Here is a 16,141-nt window from a genome sequence, read left to right on the forward strand (position 1 = left end):
GATGCTCTCAGCTATCTGACACAGTTCACCAGCAGTCAGTGTATGAAGACTTTTCTTGATTTTCCAAACCAGTTGCTTCCTTTCATCGGCCATCTTGTCCAGCTTCAGGCTAGGGCTGTGTTGAAAAAATCGATTCACCAATTCTGAATCGATTTTCATATTAATTTCTAAAGATCGATCCGTAACTCAGAGGATCGATTTAATAATATGCCTACATTTTCCCCGTGAATTTTAATTTGCCGCGTCATTGAATTCACGCATGCGCGCGAGGTGGAAGGACATTAAAACAACGAACATGGCAGCTTTGAAAACTCCAGAAACGCTAAAAGCGGCGATCTGGCACCATTTCGGGTTCAGAAGCAATAAAGAGAACGAGCTTGACAAAAGCAAAGCAATTTGCAAAGCCTGCCAAATGGAGGTGAAGTATTGTGGAAATACTACTAATCTCAGGAACCACATGATGCGACATCATCAAGACATCATATCCAAGCCCGCCACCGGACCGCAACAGATGACACTGAAACAAACTCTACAACTACCAACTAATTCTGAACGCTCTGTCAAAATAACTGAGGCGATTGCGGGCTTCATTTGCAAAGATATGCGCCCATATTCTGTTGTTGAGAATGTGGGATTCAGGCGGCTAATGAAGGTAATGGAACCAAATTATGTCATTGTGTCTCGCAAACATCTGTCTGAAGAAGTGATCCCCAACATGTACCAGACAGTAAAAGATGGTGTAGTGTGTAAGCTTAAGACCGCAGAGAGGGTGGGCATTACGAGTGACACCTGGACATCCGTAGCTACGGAATCTTACATGAGTGTGACAGCACACTACATAGACGAGCTCTGGAACCTCGTGTCTTACGTGCTGCAGACAACCGAAGTTCAAACGGACCATCGCTCTGTCAGTCTAGCTGAAATGTTAACCAAAGCTATGGAGGAGTGGGGGCTGCTGAGTAAAGACCCAGCCATAGTCACTGACAACGCGGCGAATATGATCTGTGCGGTTGAGATTACGGGGCTAACCCACGTCGGCTGCTTCGAGCACATAATCAACCTGGCCTCGCAAGCCGGTCTCAAACTGCCGAATGTTGCACGCCTTCTTGGGAGAGTAAGGCACATCGCAAAGTTCTTTCATCGCAGTACAACGGCCACCCGTATCCTCAAAGAAAAGCAGAAGCTACTGCAGCTGAATGCACACAAGCTCAAAATTGATGTGGTGACTCGTTGGAACAGTACACTAGAAATGCTTGAGCGCTTTTTAGAGCAACAACCCGCGATCTCTGCCGCTCTGCTCTCACCTGATGTGCGGAGAAATGAAAAGGATCTTTGCAGCCTGAAGGAAGAGGACATAACAGATGCAGAAGATGTGGTCAGAGCTCTAAAGCCAATGAAGACAGCCACTCAAGTGATGTCAGAAGAAAAGTGCCCAACTCTCTCAGTGATGGCACCTCTGCATGCTCTGCTGCTGAAAGAGATGACCAGTCTCCCAGAAGACTCCAGAGTTGTTAAGGACACGAAGGATGAGATCAAGAAAAACTTAAGCACAAGGTAGGCCTCTGTGTGTGTGTGTGTGTGTGTGTGTGTGTGTGTGTGTGTGTGTGTGTGTGAGTGTGTGTGTGTGTGTGTGTGTGTGTGAGTGAGTGTGTGTGTGAGTGAGTGTGTGTGTGAGTGAGTGAGTGTGTGTGTGAGTGAGTGTGTGTGTGTGAGTGAGTGAGTGTGTGTGAGAGTGAGTGTGTGTGAGAGTGAGTGTGTGTGAGAGTGAGTGTGTGTGTGTGTGTGTGTGTGTGTGTGTGTGTGTGTGAGTGTGTGTGTGAGTGAGTGAGTGTGTGTGTGAGTGAGTGTGTGTGTGAGTGAGTGTGTGTGAGAGTGAGTGTGTGTGTGTGTGTGTGTGTGAGAGTGAGTGTGTGAGTGAGAGTGTGTGTGAGTGTGTGTGAGAGTGAGTGAGTGTGTGTGAGAGTGAGTGTGTGAGAGTGTGTGAGTGAGTGAGTGAGTGTGTGTGTGTGAGTGAGTGTGTGTGAGTGAGTGTGTGAGTGAGTGTGTGAGTGTGTGAGTGAGTGAGTGTGTGTGTGAGTGAGTGAGTGTGTGAGTGTGTGAGTGAGTGAGTAAGTGAGTGAGTGTGTGAGTGAGTGAGAGAGATATGAGACTATTTTACTGTATATATATATATATATATATATATATATATATATATATATAAGGAAACTTCATTAAAGACATTATTGTCCTCCTCAGGGGGGATAAATTGATCAAAATGTGTGAAATTTAAATTCCAGGTATGTAAACCAGAAGGACATGCTGTACGTAGCTTCAGCTATTGATCCACGTTTCAAAGCTCTGCCATTCCTGAATGAGGAGGAGCGAGACAGGACCTTCTCCAGACTCCAGACTGAAGCAGTGTGTGGGATGGAGGAAGATGCATATAATGTAAGTAATCATTTTAAAAAGAAACTCAGTGGAAAAAGTCCACTCTCTCTTTCACTCACACACACCTCCATAAAATACAAATTCTCTCTCTCTCTTCTTACACAGCAAGATGCTGTTGCTGATGAAGTTGATGGAGTGGAGGAAGAGGTGGAACCCCAACCTCCGGCACCCAAGCAATTCAAGCAATCCAGTGCTTTGGAGTCTCTCCTTGGGGAAGCCTACAGACCACAACAGGAAGTAGGACCACAGAAAACTAAAGCGGCAGAGGCAGAAGACGAGATCAAAAGGTACAGGGCAGGGAGACCTGCGGGACTGCAGGACAATCCTCTCATCTGGTGGTGGGAGAATGAAAAGGAGTATCCTCTTTTGGCTCGCATGGCAAAGCGATATCTCTGTGTCCCAGGAACCAGCGTCACATCTGAGAGGGTTTTTTCGACTGCAGGTGATATCATTACTGCCAAAAGAAGTTGCCTTACCCCTGGGCATGTCAATGAGCTACTGTTCCTGCAGAAGAATCTTTCCATTCCTGAGTGATGGCAGTTCACACTCTGGGTTAAGACAAGTTTAATTTCCAGTTTTTATTTATTTTTATCTACTATTTTAGTTTAAAATGACCAGTTTACACAAATACACTTTAAAGGCAATTTAATGTCTTATACCTGGAGTACTTGAAGGTTTTACACAAAACTGTGACACAGTTGTGTTTTCTAAAGTTTTTGTAAGTTCAAATTGTATTTACATTCTGTGTAATGTTGTCTGTTTACTGTGAAGCCAGTAACCAAATGTGTTCTAAATGTTGATAATTAAAATAAAAAATAAAGGTGCATTTGCATCTTAATGTCAATTCTTAATGTCATTTTTAATAATACATCAGGTTCGCGTCTAAATAATTGGTCTACTGCTGCTGATATACCTCTGCGTCCTCTGTCGTCTACACCAGTGCAAGTTTGTGAAAGCAGTTGTATCAACACTCTGGAAGGGGGATTGTTCTTTACAACCATCAATACTCCATTAATTTGCAGTTGAATGTCTATAATAATAGTATCAATATGTTGCATAACTACAGTCCTGTAATTCAGGTAACAGCTGGAAAAAAATGCTTTCTTCAAAAACACTTATCTAAATCTCGAAGATCGGATCGGATCAGATCGGATTGAATCGAATCGAATAATGATAATCGATTCAAGATCTTGAGAATCGGAATCGAATCGATTCTTGAAATTTGAATCGAAACCCAGCCCTACTTCAGACCCTCTCACGACCCTTAGCGATGCGTAGCCTTCCTCTCAGCTCGGCCCCTTTTAGCTCTCTGGACGTCAGCAGCTGCAACAAGGTCACACGCAACCCTTTGTGTCGTCGTCGTACAGTCTGGATCCCAAACTGGCTTCACACTCTGGTTGTTGATCTCGGTGGAACCTCCATGAATCTGTTACGAGTCCCGGGCGTGGAACACGTAAACATCACCATAGCCATAGCAACCCACAACGGACTCCCTTATAGACAAATCCGGCGAAACACGGAAGTAAAGCAGCGCGCCATTACTGCGTGCCTTGCTGCTAAGGAAGTAGCAGAAGTAGCGTGTTGGTCCCGTAGGCTATAGCAGATGTTAGCTATATAGTTTTTTTAGTACCTATGCTGTCCAGTGATGCCGGGCAGAGCGTGTTGTGTGGTTGGTTGTTTTAACAACAGCACAAAACTACAGGCCTGGAATAAAACCGTTTGTGTAATCCACGAAGCTTTGTTGCACATTGACTGCCCATGTTTACGGCCATACGGATTGCACAGAGTTCCTGGTCGAGCGGAGGACCAAGATGTGCGTCAAAAGTGGATGAAACACATAACCGAGATGGCTCATCGCATGCCAGATGATTAATAAAATAATCTTGAATACCTATAAGAACATGTATTTTATTGCTACAACTGGTCGTGGCTAAGGCCATCCTTAAAAATATTTTGGTTTGCCGTAACAGCCAAAAAAATAAAAAATGGTCGGTAGGTCGTAAAAAATGTAAAAAAAAATATATATATATATATATTTGTATTGCATCACATTAAGTGTATTGTGATTGTCAAAACATTTTAGTAACTAAGCTGAATTTTATTAGGTTTAGTGAAAAACATGTTACAATGTTTACATGGTAGGCTACAATTTCTGGTAAGCTACACTTTTTTTATTATTTTTATTCAATTATTATTATTTAATTATTATTGTGATTTGATTTAATATTGACTCATTTGGATAAATATTAGCTAGGCTACAAAGGTAGGCATTAATTTTTCTCAAGAAAAAAAACAACTCGCCTGTTTATAAACATGTTTACAAGAACATAACATTATACGTCGTTTGATGTTGTAATATTTTTTAATCTGTATTTCTAGCATGTCACATTTACAAGCACCAAAACGGTATTTATTGTTTGAATTTCGTAATAAAATTGACAGAATCTGAGAGCTGAGATTTTTTTCTATCCTAAGTAACCTGCTCTGTCTAGTCTGTCGGTCTCTGTGTCCTCTTTACTTCGCGATTTTTCTGTGCGTGAGAGCGTGTGAAAAGCGTCAATTGCGTGTATTTTATTGCATTTGTATTAGCTGTTTGAAGAGTAAAAAAAAAAATCCGTGGGTCTTAACGCAATTACAATCGGCAAGTCGGTCGGACTAAAAGGGGAAAAAATAATTAATTGGGTTGGTCCTAAATTGACAGGGTCGGTCGGGTTATGGCAAACAAGAATATTTTTAAGGATGGCCTAATAATTATTTGAAACTTAAGCTTGTGAACATATTAGCAACACAGCTAGTAATGACAGCGTTCGGTTTTATTGTTGTCATCAATTAATATACTTCTTAATTACATTACATTAGATGTTTACATTATTACATTATGTTGTCAATAAATTACCTTTATCGGTAAGTTTTGGCCACTGCCTGACATCATCTACCCATGTTCCCTTTCACCAGACATTTTCTTTAATGAGCAGGATGAACTTTAATTGAAATGTCATTAGAGGGCACCGGCAAGTGTCACACCATCACACTTCGCAGGCACGCAGTAATGGCGGCAGGCAAGATGGCGGCGCCCATAGAGTTCGCGGCGGATTTGTGTATAGACCTCTTTAGAGCAGACGTCACAATTACGTCACTTGCAGCTGCGCGCATAGTGGTTGCAGAAAAATAGCGGTAGCAATTGGAGGAAAATGTGCAAAATCCACAGAATAAGAGAAAAACGTTTTGTTGTGCCTCTGGATGTTGGAATCGGAATGCAAAAAAATATAGTCTTCATTTTTAAAGAAAACCATCGTTGAAAACGTCCTTTGAAGCTAAACGGAGACGTTTCACAGACTGCACTGATGACACCTGCAAGGATTAGTCTACTATTAAAGCAGGAATTTGATGTAAACAGTAAGTCTACATATTATTACAATATTCACATATGCAGTTCAGAGGACATACATACATAGCAGTTACAGCATGGAATAATATTTAAACCTATAACATTTTACACAGATAACTTTTAAACATAGTCTATAAAATTTTTATTTCACAATTCTGACTTTTTTTCTTGCATTTGCGTGTTTATGACTCCCAGTTCGGCCATTATAACTCGCAATTGTGAGTTTATTTCACAATTCTGAGGGGAAAAAAGTCAGAATTGCGGGATAAATTGCAATTCAGAAAACGAGTATAACGAGTTACAGGATAACGAGCATATCTCACAATTCTGTTTTTCTTTGTAAGAAATGTGAGATATAAACTCAGGTTTGTGAGAAATAAAAGTCAGAATTGTGAGATATAAACTCGAAATTAACTTTTTTTTATTCTTTTATTTCGTGGCTTCCATAGACTGCTACTGCTCAACTGTCATTTTCTGCAACCAGGTAGGCTCCGCCCATAAAAAACGTCATCGCTGTTTGCAAACACCAAATTGGTCTATTCTTTTAAAACTTCAGTCTTAAAGGGCACCTATTATGCAAAATTCACTTTTACATGGTGTTTGACCATAAATGTGTGTTGGCAGTGTGTGAGCAAAACCACCCTAGAATGAGAAAAATCCACCCAGTGGTTTTTTTACAATCTCAATAATTCATAAGCACTGTCTCAGAACGCCCTGTTCTAAGATTGCTCTCACTGTGACGTAGAATTGCGCTAAGCCCCACCCACGTGGTTTGATTGACAATCTGGTTTCGGCATAGACCCCGACCTCGGTGATCTGTCAACCATCCTCCATTGTTTCAACAACAGCCGGTAATGTCTCCTAAGAAACATAAGTGTTATGTTGTGGGATGTAATAATGAATATAGTAGTTTTCACTTACTTCCGACATCAGAGCCACTGAAAACGCAGTGGATGGATTTTATTTACGAAGGAAAGGCGCCACTCAAACTTCCAAAATACGTTTATGTTTGCGCGAATCATTTTTTGACTGACTGTTTTGAGAACGAGGGTCAGGTCAAAGACCTGCGTGAAGTTGGCCCCCCACCCAACGCAAAACGTCTGCAAAATAGTCTCAATCGTTTGTGCTCCGTTTGTGCTGGTTTGTGCCGTAAAAAATTTCGTTTGTGCTGCTTTGGTTTTTTAGATATTAAAAGAATATTTATAGGTCATTCTCAGGTCACTCAGCCCCCCACATGTTCCAAATTCATCGAAAATAGTCTCAAACGTTTGTGCTTCGTTTGTGCTGGTTTGTGCGGTAAAAGTTTCGTTTGTGCTTTGATTTTAAAATATTAGACTTTGAATTAAAGGCGTGACGTCACCGCCCCCCCACATGTAAAAGTTTCATTTGTGCTGCTTTCGATTTTAAAATATTAGATTTTGAATTATAGGCGATGACGTCACTCAGCCCCCCACATGCTCCAAATTCGCCCAAAATAGTCTCGTTTGTTTGTGCTCCGTTTGTGCTGGTTTGTGCTGGTGAAATTTTAATTTGTGCTGCTTCCGTTTTTAATATATTAAAATAACTTTTATAGGTCATTCTCAGGTCACTCAGCCCCCCACATGCTCCAAATTCGCCCAAAATAGTCTCAATCATTTGTGCTTCGTTTGTGCTGGTTTGTGCCGGTAAAAGTTTCATTTGTGCTGCTTTCGATTTTAAAATATTAGACTTTGAATTATAGGCGATGGCGTCACTCAGCCCCCCACATGCTCCAAATTCGCCCAAAATAGTCTCATTTGTTTGTGCTCCGTTTGTGCTGATTTGTGCTGGTAAAAGTTTAGTTTGTGTTGTTTCGGGGTTTTTTTATTTTTTATTTTTTTTACGAAAGCATAAGAGCATATTATAGTGACTATTAGGCTATATACCAAAGCATAGACATTTAACAGAAATAGAAGGCGCAATGTGATTTTAAATTAAGTCTGTTTGCTTTCCTCCTTTTCAGTGACAAGCGCGTGTCAGAAACGGAAAGTTGTTGCATCAAAAAAGCTGCATCAGTCAGTGTAATTACTTCAATTAATTAGCCTACGTCAAGAAAATACGACTTATTTAATTGTCTAACTAAACCAAATCGAAAAAGCAAATATAGGCATTCGTTTAATTTGATTTTACTTGAAAATAAACAAAGACAAAAAAGAATTAAGCCTATATAAGACTTTTTTTTTTTTTTTTTTTGTATTTTTGGTTTATGGGTTAAACAAATTAGTTTATGCTTTAAAATTTGTTTCAAATGTGTGGGTGGCCCCTAAAATACTCATTTTGGCTTTATGTGGTCTAAAACAACACTGAGGAATTTTTTTATTTATTTGTAGGCCTATTTATTTTATTCTTAAAAGGCCAAAGTAAAACCCAATGATGCAACATGTTTCACTCGTTATTACAAGCAGTTTTTTGTTTTGTTTTTTATTCTTATAAATAATAACATAATTTGTGTTTCATTGGAAAAACCTAAAATATCAGAAAACAATGGAAGGGATTGCGCAGGCGCCTCCGCGGACAAGAGAAGTAGGCTATTGTTGTGCTCCGCACTATAGATGTAGGCTACATTGGCAAGAAATATATGAAACAACCAATTAGAAAAAAAATAAATAATAACTAATATGCAGAGCAGTAGCCTACATAAGATGAACTTGCATGATGGGACATGCAAGACATAAGTTGAATGGCGTTTCAGGGCGTCACTCATGCGAAACAAATATTAAAGAATAATCATATTTTTTACCCATGAATAAAATTACGAAAAATCTAGCTTTATTTTTCAGTTTTCAGTTTTTTTTTTTACACAAAACAAAACACAAAAATCAAACTCTTTCTTATTCCTCTTTATTCCTTTTTAAGTAAAAAAATCAAATCAGCCTACCAGGTGCACGGATGACGGACCCGGACCCCAATTAAACATCCAATATTGTTATTTCATTATTTCTTTACAAAAGCAAAATGAAAAAAAAAAAAAAAAAAAAAATAGAATTATCATCAATTAATTATGTAATCATGATCAATTATCCTTCAGGAAACACAATATTATATAAACCTTTCAACAACGTTGTACTTATTTGTATTTATTATTTATAAAGCACATTTCAATACAACCGAAGTTGTCCAAAGTGCTGTACATTAAAATGGAGAAAATACAAGGCACAATTAATATAAAGCATACAAAACATAAAACACATACACATCTAGGAATCAATCACTCATCAGAGAGCATCTTGTCCGCGGAGGCGCCTGCGCAATCCTATCCATTGTTTTCTGATATTTTAGGTTTTTCCAATGAAACACAAATTATGTTATTTATAAAAATAAAAAACAAAACAAAAAACTGCTTGTAATAACGAGTGAAACATGTTGCACCATTAGGTTTTACTTAGGCCTTTTAAGAATAAAATAAATACAAATAGATTAAAATTTCCTCAGTGTTGTTTTAGACCATATAAAGCCAAAATGAGTATTTTAGGGGCCACCCACACATTTGAAACGAATTTTAAAGCATAAACTAATTTAAGTTAAACCCATAAACCAAAAAAAAAAAAAAAAAAAAAAAAAAAACCTCTTAAAGCTCATTTTTTAATCTTATATAGGCTTAATTCTTTTTTGTCTTTGTTTACTTTCGAGTAAAATCAAATTAAACGAATGCCTATATTTGTTTTTTCGATTTGTTTAGTTAGACAATTAAATAAGACGTATTTTCTTGACGTAGGCTAATTAATTGAAGGAATTACACGGACTGATGCAGCTTTTTTGATGCAACAACTTTCCGTTTCTGACACGCGCTTGTCACTGAAAAGGAGGAAAGCAAACAGACTTAATTTGAAATCACATTGCGCCTACTATTTCTGTTAAATGTCTATGCTTTGGTATATAGCCTAATAGTCACTATAATATGCTCTTATGCGATTTGCATTTACAGCCGTTCAGTGTCATTCATTTCAATGCAATCAATGTCTAATATTTATAAAGCGAGGCAGCACAAATGAAACTTTTATCGGCACAAACGATTACGACTGTTTGTGGTGAATTTGGAGCATGTGGGGGGCTGATTGACCTGAGATTTTATAAATATTATTTTAATAGACATAGGCCCTATCTAAAAAAACGAAGCAGCACAAACGAAACTTTTACCAGCACAAATGAAGCACAAACGTTTGAGACTATTTTGGGCAAATTTGGAGCATGTGGGGGGCTGAGGGACCTGAGAATGAATACCCAATTATTTTAATATTTTAAAAACCGAAGCAGCACAAACGGAAATTTCACCGGCACAAACTAGCACAAACGGAGCACAAACAAAAGAGACTATTTTGGGTGAATTTGGAGCATGTGGGGGGCTGAGTGACGTCATCGCCTATAATTCAAAGTTTAATATTTTAAAATCGAAAGCAGCACAAATTAAACTTTTACCGGCACAAACCAGCACAAACGAAGCACAAATTATTGAGACTATTTTGGGCGAATTTGGAACATGTGGGGGGCTGAGTGACCTGAGAATGACCTATAAAAGTTATTTTAATATTTCAAAAACCGAAGCAGCACAAACGGAAATTTCACCAGCACAAACCAGCACAAACGGAGCACAAACGATTGAGACTATTTTGGGCGAATTTGGAGCATGTGGGGGGGCTGAGTGACGTCATCGCCTATAATTCAAAATCTAATATTTTAAAATCAAAAGCAGCACAAACGAAACTTTTACCGGCACAAACCAGCACAAACGAAGCACAAACGATTGAGACTATTTTGGGTGAATTTGGAGCATGTGGGGGGGCTGAGTGACGTCATCGCCTATAATTCAAAGTCTAATATTTTAAAATCGAAAGCAGCACAAACGAAACTTTTACCGGCACAAACCAGCACAAACGAAGCACAAACGTTTGAGACTATTTTCGATGAATTTGGAACATGTGGGGGGCTGAGTGACCTGAGAATGACCTATAAATATTCTTTTAATATCTAAAAAACCGAAGCAGCACAAACGAAAATTTTTACGGCACAAACCAGCACAAACGGAGCACAAACGATTGAGACTATTTTGCAGACGTTTTGCGTTGGGTGGGGGGCCAACTTCACGCAGGTAATTCACCGCAGGTCTTGCTTCAAAGTTAATCCTCAAGTGTGGATCGTTGCCTACTGTTCGCGATCCAACGTCACCTCCAGAACAAGTAAGTGTATTTAATGTTTTTGAGCAAATGGTCATTTCAGTCGATGTCAGCGAATTCAATAACAAATGCGTCTAAAGTTGTTGTCGTCGTCGTAGAATGTCTGTGTATATAATTTAAACCTTGTTTGTATAGTGTGTATCCACACGTATATATATATATATATATATATATTTTTTTTTTTTTTAAAGATATTGTATTAAAACTGTGTATGTTTACTTAGCAAACGTTATCACAGTATTTGTGTTTGTAGTTTCAAAAAATTGCGCGAACGTTATCACAGTGTGTGTGTTGCACATCCATAATTGCAAAGGGGGCGCGATTAAAACTCTATAAGTACATAAATGTATCAAATAACCGCAGTAGGAGTAAAATCTTTGCGTGGCAGGGGGAGCTGCCACTGGACCTGCCACGGTTATATGCGCCTGCCTCGGGACCTGCCACGGTTATGCGCGCCTGCCCCGCGACCTGCCACTGTTATATGCGCCTGCCTCGGGACCTGCCACGGTTATGCGCGCCTGCCCCCCCGCCACGTTATATGCGCCTGCCGGGACTGCCACGGTTATATGCGCCTGCCTCGGGACCTGCCACGGTTATATGCGCCTGCCTCGGGACCTGCCACGGTTATATGCGCCTGCCTCGGGACCTGCCACGGTTATGCGCGCCTGCCTCGGGACCTGCCACCGTTATATGCGCCTGCTCCGCGACCTGCCACGGTTATATGCGCCTGCCTCGGGACCTGCCAATGTACCTACAATCCTGCTCTTATGTACCTACTTATCATTTTAACTTATATTTTATTCGCTCTTTTTGCCCATAAAGGAGTGCGTCGCGTTGCTCTTACTAAGCGTCGCGCCTGCCTCAAGATCTCTCACTGTTTACAGCTACCAAACACTCCGATTGACACATGAAAGCAAACGGATAGATAAATAAGAGCAGGATTGCACTATTTATCATCTTAACTCATATTTCATTCGCTCTTTTTGTCCATAATGGAGCGCGTCTCGTGGCTCCTACTAGCGTCGCGCCTGCCACAGCTTAGCGTCGCGCCTGCCTCAAGATCTCTCACTGTTTACAGATACCAAACACTCCGATTAATGCATGAAAGCAAACGGATACATAAATAAGCGCAGGATTGCAATATTTATCATCTTAACTCATATTGCATTCGCTCTTTTTGTCCATAATGGAGCGCGTCTCATGGCTTCTACTAGCGTCGCGCCTGCCACAAGATCTCTCACTGTTTACAGCTACCACCAGACACTGCGATTGACACATGAAAGCATAAATAAGAGCAGGATTGCACTATTTGAGGTTATATATATATACCCATTATTACTCCAACCATTATTTTAAGTTGTAATAATATTTGACAATAGTATTTTTTTCTGAATTTTTGATTAAATAAATGCAGGCTTAATGGGCATAAAATACTTATTTCAAAAACATTACAAATAGCAATTCGTCTAAACTTTTGACCAGCACTGTAAATATTTATACATATATAGCAATATATTTATAATATGTATGTAAATAACACTTATTTCTAATCTTAGAAATGCATGCAAATTGCAATAGGGCACTTTTTGGAAGTTTTATCACAACAAATTGTTGGTGAAATACCGAAACCCTAATAAACATTCTTTTTATATACATGTATTGCATTTTTGTGTAATTTTATTATTATTATTATTATTGTAGGTTACTGTTGTATAACTTGGTTGCAAAGCTACATTCATTGTGTATTTCAGATTAATGAACCTGGCCTCACAAAATAGGTAACAATGTCATAATTTACATTGAAATGTATTGTCAAATCTTGACTAAACATTGTTAGATTTTAATAACAAAATAGGCCTTTAAAATAAGAACTTGTTTTCCAAGTCATCTTTTATTACGAAGTAGTTACTTAAAAAAATAATTGTAACGGGTCACGTGACAGGTATACGGTGGTAGGCTATACGAGTGAGAGGCGCAAGGCAGATGCATACAGCTGTGATGGTTCGAGTGACGGGGCGCGTATATCTGTGGCTTGCCATATATATCTGTGGCAGGTCGCGGGGCAGGCGCATATAACCGTGGCAGGTCCCGAGGCAGGCGCATATAACCGTGGCAGGTCCCGAGGCAGGCGCATATAGCCGTGGCAGGTCCCGAGGCAGGCGCATATAACCGTGGCAGGTCGCGGGGCAGGCGCGCATAACCGTGGCAGGTCCAGTGGCAGGCGCATATAGCCGTGGCAGGTCCCGAGGCAGGCGCACATAACCGCGGCAGGTCCATTGGCAGGCTCATATAGCCGTGGCAGGTCTCGAGGCAGGCGCACATAACCGTGGCAGGTCCATTGGCAGGCTCATATAGCCGTCCCAGCAAACAAGGGACGTCCCCCGGACGTTGTGAACGTCCGTTAAGGTCCGCGTTTGGTCCGCTTTGTAACGTTCGCTGGCGGACGTTCGGAGGACGTCCGCGTTTGGTCCGCTTTGTAACGTTCGCTGACGGACGTTCGGGGGACGTCCGCGTTTGGTCCGCTTTTTAACGTTCGCTGGCGGACGTTCGCCGGACGTTCGGGGGACGTCCGCGTTTGGTCCGCTTTGTAACGTTCGCTGACGGACGTTCGGAGGACATTCAAGTCCTTGCCAGTTTGCGAAAGTCCTACTGACGTCCCTCATCTGGTATTTCCATAACAACACTTGTAAAAAAAAAAAAACAGCGTTGCCTTTTATCAACAGACCTGACACCTTGAAACTCAGACAAAGGGCAAATGAAACTAAACCTACTGGATTTAAAGGAGGTTGTGTTCCTTAAAAATCCCTTTAAACATGATAATGGATTTACAGAAACCATGATTGTTTTGTTGTGCAGGTTGATATTATGGTTTTACTTAAAGTAAAAATAGTAATTGAATTCGGGTCATTCTACAGAAAAGTCCACTTTTGGTATGACAAAATGTCTTAAAATGTCTTTCTTTTTCTAACGTTTAAACTTAGACCACATTATTATATTACAGATTGACTTTATGAATACAAATGACAGCTTTATGATTTATTATTATTATTATTATTATTTTGTGCATTTAAAGACAGCATGTACCATTTTTTTGTCACTGTTACCATACTTCTCTGGCATTTTAAACATTTTTATGAAATGATATTTCTCAATTTTTTTCAGCACATGCAGTCAGAGTTACAGAAAAAAAGATAATGAAAAAAATAAGGAGATTATGTGTTTTTTTTTTTTCAGGTTAGTTAAAAGTGATTGAATTATGCTAATTTAATTATGCATGTATTTGCTATAACAATGGAAATATTTGAAAAACAGTTATAAACAAGTAATGCAATCCTTTACATCTTAATTCTTGAGTTTAGCAGAATTCAATGAATGTAAAAGTATTATCATGTCACATATGACACATTTTATTTAATGAGAAAAACAGTAACAACAGTGACACAATGAATCACCAGTGACAGATACATACACTCTAAAAAATGCTGGGTTGTTTCAACCCAAGTTTGGGTCAAAAATGGACAAACCCAACCATTGGGTTAAATTTTTAAATGCATTTTGTAACCCAACGGTTGGGTTTGTCCATATTTGACCCAAATTTGGGTTGAAACAACCCAGCATTTTTTAGAGTGTAGGACCAAAGATAGCCTACTTATTCTTCAACTATAATCAAGGAGAGGAGACTAAATTTTTTACATTTTTTATACAATCAAAGACTTTTCATTGACACTTAGTGAAAGCAGTCAGTAAAAGATCATAAACAACATTTTAAAAATGTCTGTAAAATACGCTGTCCATAAAGTCGCTGCTTCTCAGCTTCTCAGTTTAGCCAAATACCCTCAATTTAGCCATATCTGACCAAAGAAGGATTAACAATAGGAAAAAAAGTTAGAATCACATTATTTAGTGCTATTTTATGCAAAATAACTAAATAAATAGCTTTGAATAAAGTTTTTTTTTCTATAAACAACACCAGTGACAGTAACACCAGTGACATTTTTCATGAAAAATGCATTTTATGGCTGCTGCAAGGTGTCAACCCACATGTTGTCAATCATGGTATATTCACTAAATTAAGTAGTTTAATCCATTTGTATTCTAGTTTTTTAAAATTCCCTAATAATAAAGTAGGTCACACCAGTGACTTCAACTAAAAGCTTCATATGAAATTATGATTTTCTAATTAAAATTTCTGATAACTGAAAAGAGATAGTGGACTTTCCATGTGTCTTTCTTCATGGATCTTCAGGAAATAGGAAGAAGGTAGTCAACTGATGTCAACAGTGTGATTTTTATTTCAAAATAAGAGATTTTTGTTAAAGGTAACACCAGTGACACAACACCAGGGTTTTTTTTTAATATATTTTATAATATTTATTCAGCATTTGTTTTTTGTTTTTTTATGTCATTTACATAATATATTTGACAGTTATGCATACATTATTGTATTTAAACCCTGTTTCTGAGCTCAAAATAAAGCACTTTCCCACATGACTGTGGGGACGAGCACTTCTGTGCTGTTTGGAATTTTTATAATTAAAAAACAAATACTGCCACATTGATGCGCAAGAAGGTTTAATTGTTCAAATATTGTTTCATATTAAAATATATATAAAAAAATTGTTTTCAAGTGTAATATTTCTGTAAAGGGACAGAAAAGTTGACTTTTCTGTAGAATGACCCATTCATTGTAAAATGAAGTAAATATTAAAAATGAACAACTTTCATGTTAGCCTATGGGAAAAAATAATGGAGTAACTTCAACCTACTAACTAATTAAAGATGTCATCAGATCATGTGTGCTTTCAGCAGTTATCATTTTAAACATCAAAATCATGATGCCCCCCAATAGTAGGCTACTGAATATAAGATGTGGGATAATAAGAATGGGACATTTTATCCAAGTCATCTCAATGGTAAAAAGTGTCCCAATCACCCTGAAATGGAGCTCTAAAATAATGTTATTGACTTCAACTGATGAATGCAGCCAAAGAAAAGATGAAGAATGGAAAAGCACTTTGCTGGCAAAGAAATTGGAAAATAACACAGGTAAGACAATTCCTATACCCATAAATACCTGTCAAACATGGTTTTATTAAAGAAAAGTTATTTTAAAAAAAAAATACTTTAATTTTTA

The 16,141-nt window shown here is 38.7% G+C and overlaps 1 protein-coding gene across 1 annotated transcript; it reads left to right on the forward strand.

The window, feature by feature from the left end:
* Positions 1 to 295: 295 nt before the first annotated feature.
* Positions 296 to 2,964, forward strand: LOC125251875 (E3 SUMO-protein ligase ZBED1-like). The gene is made up of 3 exons (XM_048164977.1): positions 296 to 1,554; positions 2,280 to 2,430; positions 2,536 to 2,964. Exons 1-3 carry the CDS (start codon positions 296 to 298, stop codon positions 2,962 to 2,964), a joined length of 1,839 nt encoding a protein of 612 aa, XP_048020934.1.
* Positions 2,965 to 16,141: the final 13,177 nt, after the last annotated feature.

Source organism: Megalobrama amblycephala, linkage group LG17 (genome assembly GCF_018812025.1).
Source record: "Megalobrama amblycephala isolate DHTTF-2021 linkage group LG17, ASM1881202v1, whole genome shotgun sequence".
Lineage (NCBI taxonomy): Eukaryota > Metazoa > Chordata > Actinopteri > Cypriniformes > Xenocyprididae > Megalobrama > Megalobrama amblycephala.